General features: G+C 38.9%; 1 protein-coding gene across 3 annotated transcripts in view; it reads left to right on the top strand.

Moving 5' to 3' along the window:
* Positions 1–475: 475 nt before the first annotated feature.
* Ralgapa2 (Ral GTPase activating protein catalytic subunit alpha 2) overlaps positions 476–12,795 on the top strand; it is a 321,259-nt gene continuing 308,939 nt past the window's right edge. For all 3 annotated transcript variants that reach the window (XM_077800202.1, XM_077800203.1, XM_077800204.1), the window contains exon 1: positions 476–860. In XM_077800202.1, coding sequence (XP_077656328.1) covers positions 755–860 — 106 coding nt within the window. In that variant the 5' untranslated portion in view covers positions 476–754. The remainder of the gene's footprint in view (positions 861–12,795) is intronic.

Below are 12,795 nucleotides of genomic sequence, written 5' to 3' on the forward strand. Positions count from 1 at the left end.
TGGAGCTCTGATCTAGCGTAAATCCGGAAGCAAACCTAAAAATAGTTTGCATTTTAAAAGCCTTCATACAGGGGTGTGTGTGTGTGTGTGTGTGTGTGTGTGTGTGTGTGTACGCAGCCGGGAGTATGAAGGTACCGGAGTCTGGGACTTTCCGGAGCAAAGGGAAAGCAGATGGTGTTTAGCACCTCTAAGACGCTCAAAAGGAGGACGCAGAGCCTCGCCTCCTAGAGAACTACATTTCCCATGAGCTTTTGCAGCCTACCGCGGGCGGGACCACGTGCTCGTAGCCCACTGAATCCCATTGTGCTGAAGACACACCACCCTGATTGGAGGGCCTTTTTTGCGGTGCTTCCCGGGACTTGTAGTACAACGTACGAGAGGAACACGCTTCTTTGTGATTCGCCGCGCCGGCTCTAGGCGCGTCACCGCGAGGGTCTGAGCGAGCGGGAGGTTGTCTTGCGAGGAGCGTCCGAGACTTGCGCGCGCGCGTCGCGCCTGAGGGGCTGGCCAGCGCCTCCCGCAGGGCGGGGCTGTTCGTTCCGCACCGACACCGCCTTCCTGCCCCCGCCCCTCACCGGGCCCGGCCGGCCCCTCCTTCCTGGAGTCAAAGCTAAAGCAGAGGTGGCGGCGGTGGTGGCCCGGAGCGCCGCGGTGAGTGGCTCGCGCGACACGCGCCGGTCCCGACCCTATGCGGTGACTCGGGTGGCGCAGGCGCTCCTGCCCCGCCGGCGGGGCCCAGGCTTTCCGCGGCGGGATGTTCTCCCGAAGGAGCTACGGGGATGTGAAGAAGTCCACCCAGAAGGTGTTGGACCCCAAGAAGGACGTGCTGACTCGCCTGAAGCACCTGCGGGCGCTGCTTGGTGAGGCGCGCGCCGGCGTGCTGGGCCTCCGGGCACTGGGGTCCGGGGCACCTGCCTGAGAGGGTGCAGTCTGCGGGCGGGCCAGAGACCCCGGGGACACCGACCCTGTAGAGTCACGGACAGGGATGCTGGGTCGGGGGCTGGGGATGGGTGGGCGTCAGACCTTGTCTAATCCGGGCTGCGACCCCCTAGGCATTGTTTCCCCGAAAGCCGTAGCCTGGCCGCGGACCCTGCCTTGTCGCCCTCGAGTGTAAATTGACACTAGGCTCTCCTTGCGCGTCTGCCCTCCTGGGTAACCTCGAGGCCCGGCACAGAGGTGACTATCCCCTCTACTTCCCGGCACATAAATTGAGCCCCAGGTGGTAGGTACATACGTACGTGTACACACACACACACACACACACACACACCCGAACTGTCGTCTATCCCTCCTACTTTTTTAAGTTTTAATTTTCGAGCCTGAGACATTAGGTATAATGAGACCCAGTGGTCCCAGCACAGACTTAATTGAACTGTCATCTCTCTCACTCCTCCCTCTTTTATTTATTTATTTTTACTTTGCAGTCTGAGGCAGCAAATACACTGATTCCAAGCAATATCAGCATAAATTTAACTGTCATCTCTCTTCCCATGTCCCCCTTTTAATTTTTTATTTTGGGTCTGGCTGTTTCAGTTTCTTTGTGTTATCCTTATGAAGGATATGCCATTTGGAGGGAGGGGTGGTTTTCTTGGATTCAGGGAGACTGCTACTTTTTTATTAACTAGCATGACAACCATGGGCCTATGATTTCTTCTGCTTTGCTGGCCTGCTGGGTGGAGGCCCTGCAGAGCCCAGGTGGGTCTGGTATTGACCTGTGGTGAAGCTCAGCACTGTGGATGTAAAGTGTCCACCAGCTTCCTGTAACCTGCTGCATGTGATCAGTGCTGGCTATGTTTTCTTTTCTTTCTTCTTTTTCTTTTCTTTTTAAAAACCTCTTGGTCTAACTTTTGTTTAGGACAGAAACACCTAAGCCCATCTATAGACAGACTTGTCTGTGTATTTGGGGGCCTAGAGCAAAAGACACCTTATGTTTCTTTTAAGTGTGTTTTAGTGTTAAAATAAGTAAAAATCACTTAGTTTTAACGTGTTTGTCACTTGAGAAAATATGACACAAAATGTGGGAATTTTAAATTAAGATCTCGTTCATAATATTAAAAGTTGCTAATTCCATTTATACCCTGTGACCTTACCACTAAGGAAAAAACACAAACAAAAACCCAATACCTGATTTTACCAAGTAAGTTATTCACTATCTCAGATTCCTGAAGTTTACATTTATTTGTTAAGTTTGGAATGAAATGTAAATTAGTTACTGTTACAGGGATTAGTTTTCAAGACTTTTGAAAGCGAAATGTGGTGTTCTTGGTAAACTGAACTTTCTACTTCCTGTAGTAAAATACCATGCACACACTGATTGCTTTGTGCCTGGTTTTTTGGTAGTGACTGATTAACACCTACTGCAGGGACATTTTGATAAAGGAGAATTGAGCAGTATTTTAAAAGCATTTGATACTTTGGGACTTTTTCTGTACTAGAAAATTTAAACCTTTGTTCTGTCCAAGTCTACAAGATTAAGTTGGCTACATTTTAAAAAGACATTAAACCCAGATCAGACTGGTTTCTTAGAGATACACGTACATTGTCACCATTCTGATAAGTTAGATACTTTTCAAGTCTATGTAATTATGGTTTGTCTTTAAGTTGTATGTCTTATTTTAAGGAACCTCCTTTTATCATTTCAATGATCTCAGTATGACTGCAGTTTTGTAACATGGAGAAGTTCTTTGATATTTCCTTAGGTGTATGTTTTTCTGTTGTTGATAACATTTGTTTGTGGAATAGCCCGGTTTCCTTTGTTATTATGATCTTTGTAGGGATTGGATTTTTATAAAATTTGTCTGAGGAGGTCTAGTCATGATGTTTAGTGTAAACTTTTGCTTTACAACTGGGATTTAAGGATTTTAAAGAAGAATTAATGCATTACTTCCTACTTTATCGTATACCATATTCAGATGCTGCTTATTTTTTAAAAAGAGAAAACAAAGCCCTTTTCAATGGAAAGATAGGAATTAAGCCAAAACTTAGGAAACCAAAGGGAAATGTATGGTAATTTCTATTGATTTTTATGTATAAATTTATATAACACTCTTGTTTTTCACATATTTAAAGATGTTATTTATAAGGATGATACCATTGACTGGGTTTGCAATCTGTGTCTGCCACTTGCAACTGCATAACTTGAGCTAGTTACTTAGCCTGTCCTTGAATCTCAGTTTCTTCACTCTGCTAAATGAGTATGGTAAGGTCTGTCATGTAAAGGGTTATTGTGAGTATGATATATAAATGACTTAGGTGGAGTAGATATTTAACAGCTCCTTCTTGCATTACTTTTCTCTCACCATTGATAGGATGGGACAAGTATTTTGGTAGTAGTTTCTGTACTCTTCTTTCTTATTTTTTGATAATGGTGATGGATTTATTCCCTCTTCATAAAAAGTAACCTGAGTTTAAGACATCTGGCTGAGAAATAGAGAATAAGCTGTAGAGAGTACAGTATTAATATCATGATAATGACTTCAATTCAAACTTACTTAAGATACTTTGACCTGGCTAGATACTATATATTGGCCTAATAATAATTATTAACTTTATTTTAATATGTAAAATAAAGTTAATAATTTATTAACTTAAGGAACACTGAGGCAAGGCAGGCCTTACAAGCTGCCAAGCCATGTACTAAATGTGTTTATATGTGTTATATTAGAGGAAGAACAAAGAGCTGACTTCCAGTTCTTCCTGCGCTGTTGAAATCATCATTGGGAAAGTAGATGACCAAACAAACCCAAACCCCAAAATATCAAGTATATTACTGTTTTGCTCCAGCAAGAATTTCATGTCTAATTGAAAGTTGAGTGCCCACTCAAATTAATTTGAGTGCCACTCAAATTAGAGTTAGGCATTGATAAAGGCTAGTCAATATCACATAATAGTAAACATATGGTGCATTATGTAATTAGATAATCTATTACATGGTAGACTCCATTATAGGATTTCAGAAGACAAAAAGACCATTAAGAATGACATAAAAAGGGCTGGGGTTAAGGCTCGGTGGTTGAGCACTTGCCTAGCGCTTGTGAGGCACTGGGTTTGATCCTCAATAAAGGTATTGTGTTCATCTCCAACTTAAAAAAAAAAAAAAAGAATGATATAAAAATTGGGGCATCTTGAAAGTTTAATTCATGCTAGACCCTGAAGAATCGTTAGACAAGCTCTTACCAATAGAAATGTAATATGAGCCATATGTGTTATTTAAATTTTCTAGTAACCACATTTAAAAAGTAAAAAGAAGTAAGTGAAATTAATTTTTGACAATGTATTTTAGCCTCATGTATTTAATATGTATTATCAGCAGGTAATAAATGTAAAATATTACTGATAGTTTTCACATTTTTTCCATACTTGTCTTTGAAATCCAGTGTATATTGCATTAGTTCTTATTAGTCACATTTCCAGTTTTCTGTGGCCAGATGTGGCTAGTGGCTACACATCAAACACTTTAGGTTCAGAAATTGGGAAAGTAGAAGGAGAGGGATGTTCCAAGGGAAGATAGAAGAATTGATGGTGGAAATACACAAGTCAGTGAGGTAGGAGGGTGAGGAAACCAACTTGAACTCAGCCTTCATCCAGTGGGAGAGTGGTGAGAGGTAGTTTTGTCTCCTGAGGACCCTTCCCCTGAGGGTATCTACAGGGTCAATGGATAAGGCTTGAGAATTGCTTCTCTGAATGCCGGGGTAGAAAGAATGAATTAGGAGGGCATTTGGGGCAGGGCCATGTTTTGAGGGGACTGTGGCAGTAATGGAGCAAACTGATGGAGGATTGCCTAAAATAAGACACAGTCCAGTAAATGGAGAGTAAGAGTGTGATTATAGAGACTACGGAGAAGAAATTTATGATTCTTTTAACTGTAATAATGAAAATGAGGGTTGAAAAAGCTGACCCAGGAGTGATTAATATGAAGATATTTGGGATAAGAAGCTGTCATAGTCAGGTCAAATCAAAGGATCAGGGTTTGGACCACAGATTCAGAACCAGAGAGAAAAGTCTCTCACAAATGTTCTATATGCTGACAAAGCAAAATATAACTATGGTTTATTTCTTCTTATGCGTCTATGCTTTAATTTGGGTCAAGTTCACTTACAACTTTTAAAATTTATTAGCATATTCCCTGTTTTGTTCCTTTCATTTTTAGATCAAACATTTGTTGACACCATGTACTATAATTCATCTTAGCATTTTCTGGATAGTTATATTGTGTTGTATTTTTCTTTCCTTTTCCTCTTCTTTCCTCATTCCTCTCATACAAATAAATACCTCTTTAATCATCTTGTGAAGCAGCATTTTCTACATTTTATGTTATTCCCTTAGAATAAATTCCATTGCAGTAAAAATGCTGGCTTGAACATATTTAGGATTTGTTTCACAGTAATTTCCTAAATGTTGTTCCAGTGGCCCTGCCAGCAGCAAGGATTGAGACTACCTTTTCACTGTAGTCTGACTAAAAATAAACATCTCTTTACAATTATAATTAGTGGTGGGTATTTGGAATAATGGGAGTGTCCTAGACAGAGTCAGAAAAGTTGGGAGAGAATCCTGTCTTGTGGTGGGGCAAGATGAATTTGATGTTCTACATTTTGAGTTTGAGAAAATGTGAGATCCAGTAGCATGTTTTAAACAGAAGTTGTGGTACATAAGAGTTGAAGCTCAAGGAGAGATAGAAAGCTATGATGCATTGTTTATTGTCAAGATCTTGTTGACTCTTCCCACAAACTGATCAAGGTAAGATTTCTACTCATAACATATAGAAGAGGAAACTGAATTGTGGTGAGGTTAACTACTTGTCTGCCACCTCTTGGCTTATAAGTGGCAGAACTGGGATTCATGTGTTTGTAAAGCCAATAGTGTGCTTCAGCTAGTTATCTGATTCAAAATAATGTTTGCACAACAGAAAATATAAATGCTAATCTATAAACAAACCCTTACAGATTTTGCATGACTCCCTAAAATGTTGCTATGACATTTATAGCTCTCTTCCTGGTCTTTGTATTTTTCCAGGAAGATTTTAATATTTAACTTGAGCATAGAAGATAATAAGACTCCTTCTTTGTTTTTGTGTTCATTGGCTTCTCTGTGCCCACGGCAGTTCTAGCAGGTAGTCAGATATTTGAAAATTCATTAATGTCACATGGATGTTCTACAACCAGAAAAAACCTGGGAGGTTCTTCATGTAATACTAGTATGGCATTTCTTAGCTGACCTTGTTTGAAGCAAAGTGATTTTGTCATAATGCTCCCTTTGCTAATTTTTCACCAGTTACTAATATTTTATATTTATAACCTCTAGTATGTAAAATGAACTTTGGACACTGTTTTGGTCAGCTTTTCCACTACTGTGACCAAAAACCTGACAGAAACAATTAGATGAGGAAAAGTTTATTTGGGGCTCATGGTTTCAGAGATCTCAGTCCATAGACAGCTGACTGTACTGCTCTGAACCCAAAATGAGGCAGAACATCATGGCAGAAGGGCATGGTGGAGAGAAGCTCAGGACATGGTCATCAGGAATCAGAACTTTGCTCATCAGGGACAAAATATACACCCTTCAGGCATGTCTCCATGAACCATCTCCTGCCATTCTCCACCTGACTACAGTTATCACACAGTTAATCTATCTCAACTCTCAATCCAACTTTCCCACCTCCAAACAGTTCTTACACTGTCTCACACATGAGCTTTTGGGGGGTACCTCATATATAATTATAAAAAACACACGCATGTCATATAAACACAAAATCCCTGCTTTTAGGGCTTGAGGTTGTCTAGATTTCTGACACAAAAAATGGTGAACCTATGATAAATGCCTGAGTTCAGATGTTTTGCTTACAATAACTGGAAAGGATTGCCATCCACCTTTTACTCTGTTCTTTTTGTGAGTAGTTTCACAAATGTATTTAGCTAGAAGGGGGAAGGTCTGTAGAATGAGGTGAGTTAAGTAGAGCAGATGACATGTTGTCTGCTCTTCCGCTCAGTGACCACGTGCACCAGGGTAGGCATGAGGTGGGACTCTGCTGTGCCCTCTGAGGTCTTCTTTCCTCCAGGCCTCTTATTGTGGGATTACATCCCTACTCAGTGTGACTCTGGTGTTTAAGGGTCATTTTGATTTTCTTCACACTGCCTTTCATGTGACATAACCCCATGTACGATGTACATGATTGCTTATATTTATTTACCACCTTATAGCCGTGCAGAATGTCTTTTCATGCTCTCATTTAGACAAAGTGCTATCTACAAGCAATCAGTTCATATTAGTCATAAAAGGAATGTATCATTAAATATCTGCTTGTGAATGTACTTTCAGTAGTATGTCTGGTTTTGGGTAATTTTGCCTAGTTACAGTCTCCTGAATTTGTAGGATCAGATAGCTTTTTTAGGTAAAAAGAGATCCAGAATCTACTATCAAAACTCAGCAATTGAGAATCTGATGAAGTTAAAATAGAAATTTATAGAAATTATCTTTAAAAGATTTTACCTTATAGATTCTTTTTTTCTGAGTTATTTCTGAATTCCCAGTTCATGGTTTTAGCTTTGAGTCTTAGAAAAGAGATGTTTTATAACCCTTTTGTGTCTTTTATATTGTTTTACAAGTTAAAACCACATCTGGAAGATATTGAACTCTATTTTTTAAATAGTTGTAATTAACAGTAAACATGTACTTTGATTTTTCTATTAGAGTTGTGGTTTATTTTTTTAAAAATCTGTTTTCATGAAGTTAAGGAGCCTATTGATATTATCTTATGTTTGATTTTAAGTGAGGGTATATATTTATTGAACCTCAGCCACACTTTCAAGGACACACAAGATACTAGTGACATTGCTTGTGCCCCGTTGTAGGAGCTGTGAGAATCTGTTGCTATTGCTCCTGTTGTGTGGAGTATGATTGACTGATGGTCTAACTGCTGCTCTCTAGATCTACCAATTTTGAGCCAGAGCTGAGTGTTGGACCACTCTCAGCCATGGCCTTGAATATCAATGCTGCTTATTTCTGTGAAATCTAGATGCCTCTTAAGGGCAACTGTGGCTGGAGGATTCTCCCCTGATCTGGCGAAGATTATTTTAGAACTGTGTGGAAGTTTTGAGAGACTACCTACTCAATCTTCTCCCCCTCCTCCTTTTCCTTTTCCTTTTCCTTTATAGTTGGTGGAACTGTATTGTAGTCTGACGATTCTCCGCCTTCTCAAGCTTTTCTCCCTTTATCTTCCCCACATACTCCCCCAATAAATTTCTTGCATGTCTAATTCTGTATTAGTGTTTACTTCTCAGATAACCTAGAAACTAAGATACCTTCTTTTTTTCCAGAAGGTGGTGTCCATCCTGCTATCTAAAATGCTTACAGAACATAGTACAAGTACATTATATGTTCCACCAGAACTTTCTTTGTCTTCTTGTCTTCAAATGATCTTTTCTCAGAATTCTCATAGTACTTTTTACCTCTCATTTGACATTTATGGCTTTAGCTTTGTATTATTCTTATTCTCTCTGACCTTCCCCAGTAAAAGGCAAGTACACAAAGAACATGGACAGCTTCTTGTTCATCTTGAAAACATACTTCCTTATTAGAATAATAATTGACACTTATTATATTCAGAGTATTGTTATAAATACTTTTACATCTATTAACTCTTAATTCTCCAAAATGAGATGGGGAATATCATTATCCACATTTTATAGATGGGATAGATAAAGATAGAGAGTCTTGTAAGGTTGTATTACATCCCTAGTAAGTGCAGAGTCAAGATTTGAAACCAAAGTAGTTGGCTCTAGAGTCTCCTCATTGGTCCAATACCAACTATTTGCTAGATACTGTGTGTAGCATTAGGGATGTCTGTTATAAGTGACTATTTAAAAAAAACCAGAAATATGATTTCCAAATAGCTGGATTTAAGTCTGCTAGGGAGTAATGGCTACCCATGTGGATGTTTTGAAAAATTTCTTTTTAAAAAAAATTTTATTATTAGTTGTTCAAAACATTACATAGTTCTTGACATATTATATTTCATACATTTGATTCAAGTGGGTTATGAACTCCCATTTTTACCCTGTATACAGATTGCAGAATCACATAGGTTGCACATCCACTTTTTTACATATTGCCATACTAGTGTCTGTTGTGTTCTGTTGCCTTTCCTATCCTCTACTATCCCCCCTCCCTTCCCCTCCCATCTTCTCTCTCTACCCCATCTACTGTAATTAGTTTCTCCCCCTTGTTTTTTTCCCTTTCCCCTCACTTCCTCTTATATGTAATTTTGTATAACAATGAGGGTCTCCTTCCATTTCCATGCAATTTCCCTTCTCTTTCCTTTTCTCTCCCACCTCTCGTCCCTGTTTAATTTAATCTTCTTCTCATGCTCTTCCTACCTGCTCTGTTCTTAGTTGCTCTCCTTATATCAAAGAAGACATTTTGCGTTTATTTTTTAGGGATTGGCTAGCTTCACTTAACATAATCTGCTCTAATGCCATCCATTTCCCTGCAAATTCTATGATTTTGTAATTTTTTAATGCAGAGTAATACTCCATTGTATATAAATGCCACATTTTTTTTTTATCCATTCATCTATTGAAGAGCATCTAGGTTGATTCCACAGTCTAGCTATTGGGAATTGTGCTGCTATGAACATCGATGTAGCAGTATCCCTATAGTATGCTCTTTTAAGGTCTTTAGGGAATAGTCTGAGAAGGGGAATAGCTGGGTCAAATGGTGGTTCCATTCCAAGCTTTCCAAGGAATCTCCATACTGCTTTCCAAATTGGTGCGACCAATTTAAATTGGTCGCACCAATTTGGAGTCCCACCAGCAATGTACAAGTGTACCCTTTTCCCCACATCCTCGCCAGCACTTGTTGTTTGACTTCATAATGGCTGCCAATCTTACTGGAGTGAGATGGTATCTTAGGGTGGTTTTGATTTGCATTTCTCTGACTCCTAGAGATGTGAGCATTTTTTCATGTACTTGTGGATTGATTGTATGTCCTCCTCTGAGAAGTGTCTGTTCAGGTCCTTGGCCCATTTGTTGATTGGGTTATTTGTTTTCTTATTGTTTAATTTTTGAGTTCTCTGTATACTCTGGATATTAGGGCTCTATCTGAAGTGTGAGGAGTAAAAATTTGTTCCCAGTATATAGGCTCCCTGTTTACCTCTCTTATTGTTTCTCTTGCTGAGAAAAAACTTTTTAGTTTGAGTAAGTCCCATTTGTTGATTCTTGTTTTTAACTCTTGTGCTATGGGTGTCCTATTAAGGAATTTGGAGCCCAACCCCACAGTATGTAGATCATAGCCAACTTTTTCTTCTATCAGATGCAGAGTCTCTGATTTGATATCAAGCTCCTTGATCCATTTTGAGTTAACTTTTGTGCATGGCGAGAGAAAAGGATTCAGAATCATTTTGTTGTATATGGATTTCCAGTTTTCCCAGCACCATTTGTTGAAGATGCTATCCTTCCTCCATTGCATGCTTTTAGCCCCTTTATCAAATATAAGATAATTGTAATTTTGTGGATTGGTCTCTGTGTCCTCTATTCTATACCATTGGTCCACCCGCCTGTTTTGGTACCAGTACCATGCTGCTTTTGTTACTATTGCTCTGTAGTATAGTTTGAAGTCTGGTTTCGCTATACCGCCTGATTCACACTTCCTGCTTAGAATTGCTTTTGCTATTCTGGGTCTTTTATTTTTCCATATGAATTTCATGATTGCTTTATCTATTTCTACAAGAAATGCTGTTGGGATTTTGATTGGCATTGCATTAAACCTGTAGAGAACTTTGGGTAATATCGCCATTTTTTTTCAGAATCTTACATATATTTTATTTTTATATATTTTTTTAATTTTTATTGTTGGTTGTTCAAAACATTACATAGTTCTTGACATATCATATTTCACACATTGATTCAAGTGGGTTATGAACTCCCATTTTTACCCCGTATACAGATTGCAGCATCACATCGGTTACACATCCACTGTTTTACATATTGCTATACTAGTGTCTGTTGTATTCTGCTGCCTTTCCTATCCTCTACTATCTGGTATCGCTATACCGCCTGATTCACACTTCCTGCTTAGAGTTGTTTTTGCTATTCTGGGTCTTTTATTTTTCCATATGAATTTCATGATTGCTTTATCTATTTCTACAAGAAATGCTGTTGGGATTTTGATTGGCATTGCATTAAACCTATAGAGAACTTTTGGTAATATCGCCATTTTGATGATGTTAGTTCTGCCTATCCATGAACAGAGTATATTTTTCCATCTTCTAAGATCTTCTTCTACTTCTCTCTTTTTCCTCATCTCCATTTCAGAGGATTTGTCGCTGATATACAGGAATGCCTTTGATTTATGCGTGGTGATTTTATATCCTGCCACTTTGCTGAATTCATTTATTAGCTCTAGTAGTTTCTTTGTAGACCCTTTTGGGTCTGCTAGGTATAGAGTCATGTCATTCGCAAATAGTGATAATTTAAGTTCTTCTTTTCCTATTTTTATGCCTTTAATTTCTTTGTCTGTCTAATTGCTCTGGCTAGTTTTTCAAGAACTATATTGAACAGAAGTGGTGAGAGAGGGCGTCCCTGTCTTGTTCCAGATTTTAGAGGGAATGCCTTCAATTTTTCTCCGTTCAGAATGATGCTAGCCTGAGGCTTAGCATAGATAGCTTTTACAATATTGAGGTATGTTCCTGTTATCCCTAGTTTTTCTAGTGTTTTGAACATAAAGGGATGCTGTACTTTGTCGAATACTTTTTCTGCATCTATCGAGATGATCATATGGTTCTTATCTTTAAGTCTATGAATAACATTTATTGATTTCCGTATATTGAACCAGCCTTGCATCCCAGGGATGAATCCTACTTGATCATGATGCACCATCTTTTTGATATGTTTCTGTATCCGATTTGCCATAATTTTATTGAAGATTTTTGCATCTATGTTCATTAGAGATATTGGTTTGTAGTTTTCTTTCTTTGAAGTGTGTTTGTCTGGTTTAGGAATCAGGGTGATGTTGGCCTCATAGAATCAATTTGGAAGTCCTCCCTCTTTTTCTGTTTCCTGAAATAGCTTGAAAAGTATTGGTATTAATTCTTCTTTAAAGGTTTTGTAAAACTCTGCTGTATACCCATCCGGTCCTGGGCTTTTCTTAGTTGGTAGTCTTTTGATGGCTTCTTCTATTTCCTCAATTGATATTGGTCTGTTTAGGTTGTGTATACCCTCCTGACTCAATCTGGGTAGATCATATGACTTAAGAAATTTATCAATGCCTTCACTATCTTCTATTTTATTGGAGTATAAGGATTCAAAATAATTTCTAATTATCTTCTGTATTTCTGTAGTGTCTGAAAGTCTTCCTTACCCTAAGATTTTTATTTCCAGTCAGAAGTTCCCTGCATTAAAGTAATGATTCAAGACTATGAATTAAGTGTGGTGGACTCTTCTGAAATTGTTCTTTAACCTCTCCCTTGTATGTGTGCACTCATTATCAGATCAACTCCTTAGATTTCAAGGGAAGTTGACATAAGAAGGGACTATTTCTGTGGACAAAAAGGAGAAAAAGTTGGTGTCGGTAGGTGGGGGTGGGGGGGGTGGGGAGGTGGGCCGTGAGGAAAGAGGGCCAGCTGTATTAGGAACTCTTTGTAAGGATTGGCATGGGTGATGCTTAGAGAAGTATTCCAAATATTCTTTCTTGGAAACAAAATTAGGCAGGGCTTATTGTAAAAAGTTAAATTTCAAAAATCAAAGCTAAATTACTCCCTCCTCCCCACAAAAGGACCTTTTCTATCTAGTAAGAATTTTTTTC

Source organism: Urocitellus parryii, chromosome 6 (assembly GCF_045843805.1).
Source record: "Urocitellus parryii isolate mUroPar1 chromosome 6, mUroPar1.hap1, whole genome shotgun sequence".
Classification (NCBI taxonomy): Eukaryota; Metazoa; Chordata; class Mammalia; order Rodentia; family Sciuridae; genus Urocitellus; species Urocitellus parryii.